Consider the following 15862-nt stretch of genomic DNA (forward strand, 5'->3'; position numbering starts at 1 on the left):
TATCTAGTCAGGATGACGACTGTAGTTATAAATGAGAATATAATCAGCTAGTCATCTGAAAACACCATTGGGTGTGTGGGGCACTCTGGGAGAGAAACTTATGAGGTGCTGTTGCCGTCTTCTGAGAGGCGGACCGGTCACCAGGGGACGATACAATGTTACGCTGAGGCTGTCACAAACCGGAAATGTCAGGGATACAGTGTGGACGAAGAAGATGAGTGTGTTTAATTTAACGACACACTTTCTATCTCTACTTTCTCAACTTAAGAACCACTTGTCATTTTCGTTGAAAAAAATAACATCTCTTTCTATCCTTTGACAATTTGTTTAAAATCAAATGCAAGAATATGGATGATATGAGTAATGGATTCTAAGTGTTCTTCCCGTAAATTTTAACTTACACTTTCTCCACGATAGTTTTATTTTTGGTTTTATTTTTCTATTTGGGGGAATTCTCAAGGGGCAAAATAAGACCGGTAGTGGGAAGAAAGATTTACAAAACCGAGTATAATGCAGACTTGCTCTATGCGCCGCGTGACCTTGTCCAGCTGACTTAATATCTGGGTGTGCCTTTCCCTCATCTGGGGACAGTAATATTGACCGTACAGCCTTCTAGGAAGAGAAAGAGCCATCGCACGTGTGGGGGCACCTGCCAGACAGGGAGAAGAACTCAGTAAGTGTTGTTATCAGCTAGTCCTGCTCCAGGAGACCTTCCCGGGACAGTCACCTATCCTGTCACTGCTTTTTCTACGAAATTCTGATTCTGCCATCTTCCCGACTTCTCTCGTCCCTTCTTCTATTTCACCAAGCTGTCAGTAGTTTTAGTAAAGTTTTAACATTTGTGGGCTTATTCCGTGAGATCTAGTTCCTGTAAGGAGCACAAGTTCAGGAAGAGACCTTCTTAAAGCTTTGTGGGTTTTTTCCCCCTTATATTCTTCCATCTTAATATCTTTCTGCCCTTGTTAGCGCCCAGCTAAATGTTAAGTTTCTTCTTGCAAAGGCAATAAAAGGTTAAAAAGCAGTGGAGTTGCTCGCTGCTGTCTACTACTGATTTGAAAACAGTTGCTGGTTGCCTACCCTTTAGGTCTTGTCTTCTCCTTGAACTCTGAACCTTCTTGGAACCTCTGAACTTTCCTGGAAACTCCAAATCTGCACGTCGGCAAAATGCCAGGAGCCGTGGTGCTGGAACCCCTGTGCCGAAATTAAAAAGGAAACCCTAGATGGCAACAGTGCCTTTGCCATCATTGTAAATCTTCCTTCTTCTCTCAAGGACTCACACGTTGTATTTGAAATGCCCTGTTACTAATTTTTTTCACTGTATCACGCATTCTGTTATTTTAAACAGGCTGGCATTGCTCAAGTGGAAGCTAATGTTTCATCTGTATTCTAGCAGATTTGGCCACCAGCATACGTGTAACTCGGCATGACTCACGATTTTTAAATTAATGAAATCATAGATTAGCGAAGATTGTCAACTGTGGTAGACCTCTCCTTCCTTCTCATTTCGTGTGAAAAGTGGAGGTGGCAGATGTAATTACACAAGAATCATACTGCATGTTTCCACACCAGGTTTGGAGCAAATTCCTCAGTTCCTTTTTCTGAATCTCCATGTACCACAGGAGGTATACAGCAGGTGATAAAGATTCCTTAGTTTCAGACTGACGGTATCAGATCAAGAAGGAATTTCAGGTATGGCCCGGTGTTCATACCCTCTCATTGTTCCGTTTTGGAAACCGAGGTCTGGAGAGTCAAAGTAATTATCCCAGGTTTCTAAGGGAGATAACAGCACACCCAGGAATGGAAAGAATTCTAGATTTTGACCCTACTCTGCTGGGTGCTCCCTGCAGAGACTAGATTAATCATTGGTGAGTCAGGTAACCAGCGCCCAATCACACGCTGCTGTTTTGTTTGCTGGCCTTGGGGGGTCTGCTGGGATCTTCGGCCTGCCCACCAGGTGGCGCCCTGATTCAGGCCTGGGCTGTGGGTGCCGCCCCACCTGGAACCCAGAAAGCAAGCCAGACAGAGTGGACCTGTAAGAACGTTTAGTGGTTCGGGTAAGGTGTTAGACCCTGTGGTCAGAAAAATCTAATACGTGAACAGGATGCTGTAGTTAAATTATAATGCGTAAATGTTTGCATACTTCGTTTTCTGGAATTTTAAGAACCTATGTGGTATGAACGGACTAAAAGCACCAGCTGCTTCTGTTGAAGAGTTTGGGACCCCTTGTTGTGGGTGGAGGACACAGAGGGGAGGGAGGTAAAATTAATCTTGTAAATAACCACTGTTTGTAAGGGGTTATAACACACAAACACACACTCACACACACTCCCAAACAAAGGGAAAGAGGAAACAGTTTCAAAACGAAAACTTGTGACTCTCAGCTCTACTTTGGATTTAAAGTGATTGGTTGTGGTGTTTCAAAATTCTAACAGAATAACTAACTGTTCAGTGGTTCCAGATGTTTTTGATCAAAACTTGGAATTGTCACATCAGCGGCAAAAGCACAGGGCTACAGACTCTGTCTTCTGCTGGGGAGTGGTTTGCAGATCCAGAGGGGAAAGAAAAACAGACTCTTTTTTTCCCCACCCAGAGCATTTTGTTCTCCAAGAAGGAACAGAATACGTAGGGTCAATTCCAAATCTTTTTATATGTCTCTGTGTCCAGCAGAAGTTAAGAAATTACACTTGCAGCCTGTAGCACAAAGCCAGCAGTCAGAAATTAAATAGGTTCATCTGTATGTCCCAAAACAGTGATCATTTCAGAGAATTACATTATTTTGGAACCGACTCCTCTCTAATTATATAAACTTCTTGAGGACAGAAACCTTGTTATTTTCTGTGCCCTCCCTGTAAGGCACAAAATAGCTGTTAAATCAATATAGATTATGTACATTGAAGTCAGTAGTTAGTATGTACATTGAAGTCAGTAGTTAGGGGGGGGTCGGGCCCAGAAAGGCTTTATTGTGATTAAAGCATCTGATCCCGGGAGAGCTGCCTGGGAACCTTGGGAGCAGGAAACATTTGAATCTAATTAGAGCCGAAGGGAGCGGAATGAACCATATGGAGGGCAGAGGGGAGGCGGTGCTGTGCTCCTCTGGGCAGGGGGAACAGTTCTGAGTTACAGCTTGGTGAGAGTTCCTACAGGACAGACAGTAAAGTTTTTCTTTTCCTGCGCACGAAAGCCTCCAGGATCTTTTGATTCGTGCCTTAGACCACATAATGTCGAAGTATTTGTAACTTGCTGGCCAGGCCCTCACCCTTTTGGTAAGCCCGAGCAAGGATTTTATTCACAACTCTGTAATCTTTTCTCTAGTCCTCTTGTTTCTGCCGGTTTCCCATCATCACTGTAAGGAAAGGCACTGCCCGTCTCCTCATACCTGTTGGTAACGGCACAGAGTGAGGCTCATGGGTGGCCTGCAGGACGGGGCGGGGGCGCTGCCCAGGTCCCTGAACCAGCAAGGGACGGGACCGTGGCTGTCGCTGTGTGTTAGCAGGTCCACGAGGAAGATGCCTGCATCATGGCCGCGTGTCTCTCCTTTGAGCTAGCGAGGAGCTTGGATGCCCGGCCTGAGGAAGCAGTGACTCATCAGACCCTCTCTTCCCCTGGTATATGGAGTTCCCGAGAAACCCGCTCCCCGACTCTGCGTGCAGCTTCGGCATGCGTTCAGGCATCAGGCATTAGATCTCTTCTCGTCCTTCCGGTTGCAGCATCTGAACCCCCTCACGCACACTCCCTGGGTCCGGCTAGGACTCCTGGCTTCATGCTCCGAGGAGAAAAACTCTTTATTTTTCTTTCTCCGCCCTCGCCCCACTTGGCTCCCCTCAGTTCCTCCTTTCTCTCCCCAATAAGTTTCAGCCCGAGTGAGAGAATGTCTGAAGTGAGACGGTGAATTCCGGGATGGGCCTGGGTCCTGAGGATGTTCCAGAGGGTAGGGACTCAAATAGTAAAAACAAACAAGCAAGCAAGCAGGTAAATGGAGAAGCAGCCGCCTACAGAGCTCAGTTCAGGGGAATGGAGGCTTTGAAGGGGGAGAGGTCCCAGCCAGGTGATGTCCTTGGTCACACAGAGCGCTGACACGCATGCGTTCATTTCCCCCCTTTCCTCTTGAATTTTCTCTAAAATCCCCCTCCCGTGCTTCACTGACACCCGCTCCCCCCAAAGGCTGAACTCTTGGTGCTTTTTAAACCTGGACAGACACCTTTGTAGCCACTTCTGGATCCTGGAGGTACAGCCCCGAAACGTTGGGCTAACATTTTTCTCACGTGAAGTCATTGGTTTGCCTTTGGCAGGGAGACACGGTGCGAGCCTGGAGTCGTTTCGGTTTTCTGTAGTTGGGGTAGATAAGCGTGTTGTACGCGGTCGTGGTGTTGGGGATGACACCCCCTCCTTTCTGCCATGCTGCCCGACATCAGAGCACCCCTTGCCTCAGGGGACGCCTGACAGAGCCTTCTTCATAGGGGGCGGTTGGAAGAGAAGGAGGAGGAGGAGGAGGAGGAGGAGGAGACGGAGGAGGAGGAAGCGGGTTGGAAAAGGAAGCCTTGTTTTTCTGTTCTTCCTTCGTGGGTGAATCATGTTCCCATCGCTGCAGTGAGGTTTTCAGAGCTCCAAGCTGCTGGTGCCGAGCTGAAAGGGCAAGTCCTGACGTTCTGGAGTGAGGGGGAGGGGGAGGGGGCCGGGGTTGGGCAGGGCCGGCGCCCTAGGAGGGAGGGAGGAGAGCAGGAGGAGGGGCCTTTTCTTCCTCCTCCTCCTCTGCTGTCATTACATATTTCCAACTTAAATCAGAACCAAGCCTGGCTTCCTGGTGAGCAAGACGGACTCAAAAGGCTCTTAACTTTAGACAGAATCTCCAAGCTTCTTTCTTTTTTCTTTTTCCTGTGAAGAAAAAATTGATTTTTCTTGTCTTTTTTTTTTAAAGCAAGAGCAGAATTTAAAGGGATTTTTTTTTTTTTTAATGTCATCCCTTTGAAATAGAGTCGTCTTTCTTTTTTTTCCTCTCTTCCTGGCAAAGTCCATACTGAATTTTTATTGCTTGTTTGCCTTCTCCCCCCCACGTGCATCGGCCGCTATGCTCAGCCAGTTCGTTCTTGACTTTCCTACCGGAGTTACCACCAGTGATGGAAATGGCATGTGCTTCTCCGTCAGGGAAGACGTGCACGAAGTATAGCACCGGGAGGCACTTTCTGTTTCTGTGATGAGTTCCCAGTTCATCATCCCAGTGCTCCGAAGTTGTGGGAAAGTTCTCTCTCAGTTCACGGACTAGAATTCCGCTTGGTTTCTTTCTACTTCATTTTTGGACCCTGGGAGGGCTTCCTACAGAGAGGAGTCTAGCAGTCGCAGCTCTCCGCCAGCTCATTCGGGAGTCCGGACCCGTGGGCGTGCGCTGGCCCCCCCGGCTAACCGTGGGCACCTCTCCTGTGTTTTGTTGCCTCTCCCCCGCGTGTGGTCAAGATGTATGAACGGCACAAGAGGCGCTACAGCCTATGTGACATCTCCAAGGTGGACCGGGCTGTGGACGTGGTGCTGCTGAAGGTAGGGGCCGCGCTGGGCACATCCGCCGGCTCTCTGCCTCCTCGTCCTCGGGAGTCCGGTGGCTGGGTCTCTGGCCACCTGCCCTGGGAGAGGGGCTGAGAGGTGTCTGTGAGCATTGTGGGACCCGGGGCTGGGGTGGTGAGCTCTCAAAGGGACATCTGAACAAAAGCAGTGGGACTTGAGAATCGGCCTCTAGCCACTTACTGCTGAAATGTCATTTTTCGGTCTTCAGAATGCATTGTTAGGCTCAGGAGGACCGCCTGAAAACCTCGGGGGAGAAATGCATCTGAGAGTTGCTCTTCCCTGCCCGGTCGCTGTGGGTCCCCCTGTCCCTGTCACCCCTGCCCCCGCCCCCCAGCCCCCAGCTGTCTGGGTGGTGTTCTCTGACAGACACTCTCCCGCAGCCTCTGTCTCTTTAGTCCCTGTGTCTTTTGTCTGAGCCTTTTCTGTTGTTTCTTCACTGACAACTCTTCTGGGGAATGGTAGACATTTACTTCCTTGGGAAGTTTCACCGATCAGTCTGTATTGTAAAGGGGCAAAGTGGTCCCTTGGGCTGGGTGTGAGGGGTGCTCGGGTCCGGCCTCACGCTCTGCTGACAGCGGTGTTTGTTTGTTTCCCCCACGCTAGGTGTCTAGGCAGGATGAGGGCGGGGACTTGGGGTAAGTCGTTGCTCCCAGCAGGCATCCTGGAGCCTAAAATTAGTAAGACCTCCTCCAGTCCTAAGATGGGAGTCTGGGAATATTGGATAACTTAAGAAGTGTTTTTGGAAGTTCAACAGTTTTCTGGCAAAAGCGAGGGAAATTGGACGCCTCCCAAGCGCTTCAGAGATGCCAAAAAGAACCTCAGCACCTGAGCTCGTGAGCCTGTGGAGCTGGGGGCGGGTGGGCCCCGTGGAGATGCACCGCCCGGGCAAGGACAGAGTGGGGCTGTTTTATTGATTTATCAATTCAGCTTATTACTTAAGAGGCCCTGATTTTTTTCATTGGTCCGTTGAGGCCAAGAAATGGGCGCAGAAGGCTGACACAGGAGCCAGTGAAGACCACGCTGGGCGAGGGGACAGGCCCAGGAGTTGCGATTGGTGGCGACCCGGTGTCCTTGTCCCCCTGTCACCGGTATCAGGCGGTGGTTTGACTTGCCAGGCTCGGACTGAGAGCAGCTGGTCTACTGGGCGTTTTGAACTTGTCCCAAGATACTGTTCATTTTAGTTTCTCTGAAATCACACAGTTTGGAAACTTTCGTGCTCATATATTTAGGAGAGCCAAGTTTTTAGAACCTTTATATGCTTGACTATGATTTTACACGTCTAGGGGGAAAGGGAAAGAGGGAAGGGAGCTAGAAAATCTGGGTCTAGGTGTCATGAGGAGTATCGTGGGTTTTTCAGGTGCTACAGGGAACAGACCTCTGTTCCCGCGGGGCATGGACGCCTTTGTGAGGGGCTGGCTCCGTGCAGGCTGGGGGCTTCGCGGATGTTCCCCTCCAGGCGTAACAAAGCACTTCTCACACACAGTCTCCCCTGAGACTGTCGGGCAGCCACTGTTCCCCCTTTTTCATGTGAGGAGGTTTGGGGTTCTGTTGAGCCACGGCGAGCCGTGGACAGGACTGGAGTGACAAAGATGTGGTTTTCCTCCCAAGGCCACAGCTAGTGGAGGATGTAATTAGGTTTTCAGATGAACCTTTGTTTATGATACCACGCTGCCCACTACATCATAAAAGATTTTCAAGAGACAAAACCTCACTTCTCAGACAATAGCCTCTTTTTTTTTTTTAAACAAATAAGTGTACACAAGGAGTCCAGAAAACAACCTATTTCCAGTATTGAATCAGTATTAATGACCTGTTTGGTGTCAGGCAAAGTCCAAGGGACACACAGGTCTTTAAAATCCTCATATTGCTTAAGGACAGGCAGTAAACAGAGAAATAAAGGACAATTTTATTGTAAGTGGTCGGACAGAAATAAGCAGCGAGCTGTACAGGAAAGAAGGGAAGACCTGTTTTAGATAAAGATCTTTCTCACGTACTGACATTTAAAAATACTGAGCTCCGCAGGATGAGCATGTGCGTGCTATCCCAAGGGAAAGAAAGAACAGCAAATACCAGGCCCCGAGGTCGGAAGGGACTGGCAGCCATTGTGACGGGAGCATCTGGAATAAGTGGGGGCAGAAGAGAAGGCCGGAGGCAGGAGCAGGACCGAGAGGAACAGGGTCCTCACAGCCCGGGCGAGGAGCTGGCTTTGCTGGGACGCATTGCTTCTCCGGGTCTGTTTACTCAGGCTCCCTCGGGCAGAGCGGGAGTCCTTGCGGCTGCCATTATGGGAGTCCAGGCATGACCCAGTGCTTTTGTGGTCTGAAATGGGCAGAAGGAGATGGATATGAGATACGGGTGTTTAGTTTTCACATTCCCAGACTCATTTTACATACGGAGAAGCAGATCCAGAGAGTCAGCAAGTTCCCATAGCTCATACGTAATAGCGGATAGGATGCAACCCCAGATCTGATTGTTTTCCAAGTCTGTGTTTTTTTCTTGCTGCCCTAGACCCTTCCTTTGGGTCGGCCAGTTCCTTTTGTTGCGTGGACATGTATATCAATTTATATTTATATGTACACATGTATTTTTTTCCATCTTAGACTTTTCATGTTGGAGAAAGTCTTAGAAGTTAATCACTTATTTCTCAGTGGAGGAATTTCTTCTCTAAAACTTTGGACAGGTGCGTGATCTTGTACCATTTCAGTTTGTCCCACAATTTGTTTCCCTACAGTTCTTTCTTACAAATTATTCAGCAGTATTCTCCAATTATCTTTCATTTTGAATTTCAGTATCTGTAATGGGTGTTTTTAAAAATAACGATATTAGGTATATGTGCCACTTCCATTCTCAAGTGGTCATGTACAGTCTCACTCCACTTCTGCCTGTGGACATTGGCTTTTTCTACAAGGGGTCTGTAGTTTTTTCATTTATTCACTATATCTAAGCACTCAAGGCAAGGCCCCTAATTACTATTAAATACTCAGTAAGTATCTGTTAACCAAGTGAGTTCATCTTTTAAGGTCTGTAAGTATGGATTCACAAACAGCGTGTTACGTAACTGTATTTTATGTACTGACAGGGTTGGTACAGGGTCACATAGATGGGGTGTGACAGCGATCATAGAGATTGGATTCTGACCCTGTCCCTTTGGTATTCCACGTTTACAACTCACGTCTCTCCCGTTGGCATCCTAATAATCCACTGCAGACTAGCTTCAGATTCCCAGGCTTTGTCATGCACGCACACGTCTGCTGCCTTATCCTGCATTCGGATGGGTTCCCTTTGTCGGAGCTGTACAGCTAGTTTCATGGCTGTTCTTCTGCATTAAGGCCTTACGATTGCCCTAAGGCCTCGTACATTGGTCTTTACCTTCGTATCAGCTCTTGCTTCCCATCATTAACCCTCAACATCCCCCAAATCTTACCTCCTTTCTGAATTTTTTCTGAACAATAACACATACGTTGTTGGTAATATTCCTTGTCGCCGTTCCCCAAGCCCACACATGGCCATCCCCCTTCCTTGCTGTAGGCATTTCCTCGGTTACCCTCCCCTAATGCATATCTTGACTGCTGGCTCCTCGGGCGAGTGGTTGGTAATGATGGAGTGCATGCTCAGAATGGGATACGGAAGAATTCTGTTGGCCTGCTTTTCTCGGCACCCTTCAGTAAGCTAGAGTTCACCTCCTAAGCTGGTGAAGGTGAGAGGAGCTTTCACCGAAAACTCAAGAGGATAGCAAGGATCAGAAATTTGGTAAAACTAGCATACTAAAAAGAAGAAGGTCAGATTGTAGGATTAATTGCTGATTAAAACTGATTTTAGAGCAGGGGCCATTTCTTTATAATTCCGCGTACCTGGTTCCTCATGTTATTGATGCTGTATTGAGAGCATACTTTGTAGCTAGTAACTCAGAGTATCAGATAAGTGCTTAAAAAGTTTGCAACTATGTTTTATGTGCACAAAAAGCAAATATTTACAGAGGAGGACCCCCCCCCCCCCCATTCCCTAAGGCGCAGAAGGAGTAGCTTGTCTTTAATTGTTACTTTCTAGAGAAATATACATCCTTGAAAAGTGTGCTTGCTCTAAGAGATTGCTACATGGTATCAAAAGATAAGGAGGCTGAGGACTAAAGACGGCTATACTCTGCTTAGTTACAGTCTGATTCCCTGAAATGACTTGGACTCAGATGTTGGCTTTTATGTCCGGATGGCTGGTTTTCGCTTCCTTTCCTTCCGCCTTGGAACTCAGGCCCGTCTCCTGAGACCGGTGCAGGGGAAGGGCTGGGAAGGCTGGGTGTGACCGTGAGCTGTGTTATTAGGGTGTTCGGATGCAAACAGGAGCAGAAACGCTGCCAAAAACAAAGCGCGGCTCCCTCTGCCCTGAAAATATGTCCAGCTCTATTTTCAGACGGATAGGAACACCATGTGGGTGTGGGTGATGTAATCCCAAGGGGTCCCAGGGAATGAAAACTAATACTGGCGCGGGGGTGCGGGTCTGGCAGCTTCTTCTGAAGAAGCTTCTCTTATCCTGTGTGGCACATGCGCTAGAACTCACCAGACTTGGGGGTGTTGAATGCCTGACGTGTCCATGAACTGCTTGTCACGGGGAAGCCATGAAGGAAAGACTAACTTGGTTTCCTGCTCAAGACTCGTAAATGTGCGCAGGGCCCTAAAGCCTGCTTTGGTAACTTAACCCTCCAAAGGATGCGGCTGTTTAATGGCAGAGTTTCCATTTTCCTCGTTTTGAGCTACTTGCTACGCACCGTTTGTGAATCCCCTTCAACGATTCTCTCCCGTCCCCAGTCAGTCATTTGCCTATCCCGTGTCTGACTGAGAGCTCAAAGACTCCATCAGGGCAAAATCTGGATAGAGGGGCTCATAATTATCATCTCCATTGTCCTCTTAAAACTCGTTATTAGCAGTCTCAACACTATTGTTTCTTCCTGTTTTGTCTCTTAATCCTAATTTGGCAATTAGAATCTTTTGCTACGTCTAGTCTCAGAGCTGGCCAGGAAGAGTGTCCGTAGTACAAAGAACTAGCTTCTCTATTAACGTAAAAACCTCAGTCTTAAGGGTCATCTTTTGGAACAGAGACTTAACATGAGAGCAGATGTGTTACCACACCTGTAGTCAGGGCCATCCTCCTTCTTTCCTCGTTTTATATGCCTGTGGGCTTTTAATGCCCCTCAGAAACATCTAAGGAAAAGGTCTCTAATCCGGGTTATAATGATATGCAGCAAAGTTGTTCTAATGTTCCTATGGGAGCCATAATAATGTCCCCCTTTAATTTCTGATACTGATAATTTATAAATTTTCTGTTGTTCTTGGTCAGTCTAGCTGGAGTTTTGCTGGTATCATAAACCTTTTCAAGGAAACCACCTTTTGATTTTATTGATTTTATTGTTTCTGTATTTTCCATTGCATTGATTTCTGCTCTTTGTTTTATTTTAAAATTTTTTAAAATCCTATTTGCTGCTGGTTAATTTGTTCCCCTTTCTTTCTTTTTTTTTAAAGGTTTTATTTATTTATTTTTGAGAGAGGGGAAGGAAGGGAGAGAAACATTAATCAGTGGCCTCTCATATGTGCCCCGGCCGGGGACCAAACCCGCAACCCAGGCATGTGCCCTGACTGGGGATTGAACTGGTGACGTTTTGCTTTGTGGGACGCTACCCAACCAACTAAGCCACACTGGTTGGGGGCTCTGGTTTTCTAACGTGATAATTGATATTATTGACTTGAGATCTTTTTTCCTAATACAGGCATTTAATATTAGAAGTTTTGCTTTAAGCATGGTTTTAGCTTATATGTCATATTTTATAATGTTTTATTTTTATTCAGTTCAAAATGCTTTCTGATATTTAATATCTAATATTTCCTTAAGACTTTTTCTTTAACCATGGAATTTTAGTTTTTTTTAAAACTTTTTAAATACTTGGCTTTTTTTTCTCAGATAGCTTTTTGGTTTTGATTTCTAAATTTAGTACTGTTTAAGCTAAAAAAGGTGCTTTGTATGCTTTGAATCCTCCAATTTGAGACTCATTTTATGCCACAGAATATGGTCTATCTCACGTGCATGCAGAAAGGAAGTATATTCCACTATTGTTGGGTCAGGTGTTCTGTATGTGTTTGTTAGATCAAATTGGTTGATAACATTTTCCAAGTTTTCTGAATCCTTACTGATTTTGTGTCTGTTTGCTCTGTCAATTGCTAAGAGCAGTCTGTTAAAAATCTCTAATGATAATTTTTTAAATGGTATGAAATGTAATAAAAAATTAATTTTATATGCCTTTTGTCAAAAGTCTTCTAGAGGCAGAGAGCGTCAGTTGCCTTAATTGTATTGTGAAAAGGTGTTTTTTCTGAAAGTAATTTTACCCACTTTTCAGCAAAGTTTTAAAGAAAAAGATAGGCATGATTGTATAGTGGACGTACTCACAGCTGCTGGAGAATCCCCCCCATTACGTCACTCTCTGAACTCGGTCTGTCTTTCTCTCCCTTCAGATAAACCGAGAAAACTGGTGTACAATAGAGCCGTGTGCTGATGCGGCAGCCCTCCTGGCCCCCACGCAGAGCCCAGGTAAGCAGGGTTCCCCGCTTCCGATTGGCTGCGGTTCTCAAGCCACAGGCCCACTCTGATAACAGGCGGTTGGGTTCGGGGACCCGGCCTTTCCCGGCGTGCTCTCAGCACACCAGAGGAGGGGCGTGTGTGGTCTGGGTGCGGGGCTCTTTGTCTCCCCATCGGCAGCACATGTAATTACCTGAGTTAGTGGGGAGCCCTCACATGGGACTTTATGATTGGTTAATTCCCCAGTGAAGGCATTGCTGTGACACGTGTGATAAAATTTTCTTAACCTGGTGAAACTGTAAGTATAGATTGTTAACGGCTAAACCTGTGGCTGTCGATTTTGGCTGCACGTTGGAAGTATGGGCAGGGTTGGGTGATGCGGGTGGGGTGGGCACAGAAGGGGAAGGGGGTTAAGAGGGACAGACTTAGCCTTGTAACGTCAGCCAGTCATGGGGCGTAATGCCCCGTGTAGGGACTGCAGTCAGTGTCGCAGCAACTTTGTGGGCTACACTTCTCATGGTGGCCACTTTGTAAGGTATATAAATATCAAATCACTATCTTGTACACCTGAAACTAGTATCATATTTTATATTGAAAAGAGCTTTACATTCCAGAATGAAAATTAAAAAAAAGAAAAGGTATCTTGGGCATTAAGATACACGGATGCCTGGGTCCTGCCCCCTAGAGTCTGATTTAATCAGGCTGGGGGTGTGGCCTGGGCATCAGACTCCTTAAAGGCTCCTTTGGTTCCCCTCCTGTGCAGCCAGCCACTCAGAACTATACACTTCAGAAGGATTGTCAGGAGTTGAGCCTTTCCTTAAGTGCCCGTCAGGTGAGGGTAAAGGGCTCCTGAGGCCTTGCTTGGTAATGACACAGCACGCGGCTTGTGGTTGGTTAGGTGTCCCAGCCGCTTACCTAGGTTTAGCCACCACTGCCCCATGACAAGGGCATGTTCCCTCGTGTCTCCAGGCTCTCTTGTCTCTGATCTCCATCGCTTTTCTTACTGGGGCGCATCGCCCTCTGAGGGCGTGTCCCGCGGCCTCTGCCTGCAGTGGCCAGGTGAACGCTGGCTGTTTGCATTCTGGGCTTTAAGTCCACTTTACCCCCCCCCCCCCAAAAAAAAAACCCCAACAACTTCTGTTTACCTTCCCAAATTTTAACTGCTCTAAAATTAGCGTGTCTTCCTTCACTGCAGAGAGCTGAGCTGTGAATGAGCAGCTGTGGTATTACATTGACAGATGAATTTCAGGTCCTCTCTCCGGAGGCTTTTTTAAAACTGATTCTCAGCTCCCTGGGTGTACTCCCTAGGGAGCCTTGGAAACGAACGTGGGAAGCGTTTTTCTCTACGCTGTCGCAGATGGAGGACTAGGTGAAGGATGTCAATGTGCTGCGGTTCTGTGTTCAGGGTCCCCGCGTGTCCGGATCGACCCTGTTCGCAGATGAAGCTGAAACGTCCCCCGTCCAGCCCCCTGGAATCTTTTACTTAAAGCTACCTGCTTATTTTATTCCTTAAGCTGTCTGGGGCTTCTTCCAGAAGGGTAGTTACTCCCAGCCCACCAAGCCGTGACGCTGTCTGCCGTGTGCGGGGTAGGTGAGGTTGGCTCGCGGTTTGAACACGCGCAGGGGGTTTCTCCGGGTGTTGCCGTTCCTTTTATTCATCAAGGACATGAGTTTTGAGCCCCTGAGCCTTTCTCAAGGGCATGGTCTTGAATTTTGTTGACCCCCCTCCATACTCCAACCCCAAACAGAACCCCTTTGGTGTCTTTGGTGTGATTTCTTTTTAAACCTACATTTAACGAAATCCAATGTCTGGATTATGCTTCTGAATTTCAGGCATGAGGTGTTTTGATTTCAGGCATTGTTTTTTGTGAATTCTAGGCAGGCTTCCTTCTTAGTTCTTGAACACAGCTCAGGACAGCCATAGTGTCAGGCCAAATGAAAGAAGGTCTTTTAAAATTACTTCGTATGTTTTTAAATTCTGTATAAATAAATACAGGGTTGCGTTATGATTAGCGTGCTTCTGGTATGTTCCTACTTTTCCCCAGCTATAATTTGTTTGCATACATATAATTTTATACGTAAATGACTAGATAGCATCTTTAAAAGTGCACATTTTGCTAGCTCTTAAAAACCTAATGGCTCAGGACACAAAAGTTGCTGGCATTTATATATGGGTCATAAAACGGGTCTGGCACACCTCAAGGTAATGTCCTTACCAGATGCTCGTGAATCACATGTTGGAGGTTAACGAAGCCTTAACTTCATTAGGCATGTTGATTGTGCGCCTGCTGTGCGCTGAGGGCAGGGTCTGGTTGCTGTATGCGTGAACTATTTCTAACTGTCACCACAGCTGTTTTAGGGAGGTACTCCTCATCGCGGTCCCTGGCATGGCAGTGGAGACTTGGGGGGTTCTATTACTTCTTGCCTGGGGTCTTTCCAATACGTGGTCAGACCGGGGTTTACGTCCCATCTGTCTAAGCCTGAAGCCAGTACCCGTCCTTCTCTATGCCTGCATATGCTCCTCTCTTTTATTCACTGGGAAGAAAGGAAAGATTTTATTAATCTTGAAAACCTGCCGGCACATGTGAGCTGGCGTGTAGGTTAGCTTTGCCTTTAGCCGCCCCCCTCGCCCCCATTTGTGGGGGTTTCATAGTGGTTTGAGGGCCTTCGCTTTCCGCTCCCCCTGGTTTCCATGTTCTTCTTCGTTGGCACGCAGCATTGCACCGCCCAGCAGCCCCGCAGCCCACACTCGCTCGGTGGGCCCTGAGGGCCTTGGCTTTCTCTTCTGGGTGAGGCGCTGCTCTGAGGGCTGCGTCTGGATCTTCCCTGTGAATTTTCCGTTCGAATGTCTTGAGCTGGTGTGCTTTCCCGTCGGAATCTGGACGTGGTCTGTGAGCCTGCCAGCTGGACGGCGGGGGCTCGGCACCGCTGCCGTGACGGCCCTTTCTTTCCTTGGCCGGCCCCCCGGTTTCCCCACGGTCACGGAGCGGAGTGTTTGGGTTTTCCAAGTGTGGAAGACGGAGAAGGACCGCGCGCGCCAACCCCACCTGAAGCAGCACACACGCTCTGAAGTGGGCGTGGGGAGGGCCCCCCGGGATACCCGTGATGTCCAGCTGGAGAGAGGCAGGGCTGTTCCCCTGGGAGGCGCACACTCGGAAACAGTTTGGGCCCCCAGATTAACATGAACCGAGGTCATTTTTTTCTGTATCTGAAACGTTCTCAAATTAATCCGTGGATCCAGCCTCAGTTCCTACGGCACCCTCTGTATACTTCTGTGTTGCAATAGTCTCTTACTTTGTTCATTTCCACTATAAGATTGTAATCCCCCAACACATACTAACTCCACCCCCTTTCTTTGGATATTCCCCAGTCCGTAGTCAAATGCCCAATTAATAGAAAAGCTAATTTTGTTGACAGGCAATTCATGAGCCATCGCAATGCAGTGCCTCTTTGATCCTTCCTCTAAGATTCCTGGCTAATCCAGAGCACATAATTTATTAGTGATCCATTATTACATAATTTAGGTGGGAACAACTTCCCCTTCTCCTTGGGAAACTGAATTTTTTATAAGTATTGGTTTAATCCACTTTCTTTTTCAGAATGCGAGAGCTTCCTGGCTGTCGGGCTGGGCCGCGAGAGTGCCTCCCAACCGAGTGCGCTTCACAGGGAACCCGGGAGCGAGTCTGACCTCTTTCAGCCCCCCAGTGAAGACGCGGACAGCATCGTCTTCTCCAAGGTATTCCCGCCGGGA

At 47.5% G+C, this 15862-nt stretch overlaps 1 protein-coding gene across 2 annotated transcripts in view; it reads left to right on the forward strand.

Annotated features, from left to right (window-relative positions):
- AKAP13 (A-kinase anchoring protein 13) overlaps window positions 1-15862 on the forward strand; it is a 208073-nt gene that overhangs the window by 127239 nt on the left and 64972 nt on the right. The window contains exons 1-3 of one of the 2 annotated variants that reach the window (XM_090263652.1): window positions 5362-5529; window positions 12048-12123; window positions 15711-15847. In XM_090263652.1, coding sequence (XP_090119778.1) covers window positions 5449-5529; window positions 12048-12123; window positions 15711-15847 — 294 coding nt within the window. In that variant the 5' untranslated portion in view covers window positions 5362-5448. Of the gene's footprint in view, window positions 1-5361; window positions 5530-12047; window positions 12124-15710; window positions 15848-15862 lie in introns of those variants that run through there. The other variant, XM_090263653.1, reaches the window with a different exon arrangement.

The sequence above is a fragment of the Furipterus horrens genome, unplaced genomic scaffold, assembly GCF_987537825.1.
Source record: "Furipterus horrens unplaced genomic scaffold, mFurHor1.1.pri manual_scaffold_16, whole genome shotgun sequence".
Lineage (NCBI taxonomy): Eukaryota > Metazoa > Chordata > Mammalia > Chiroptera > Furipteridae > Furipterus > Furipterus horrens.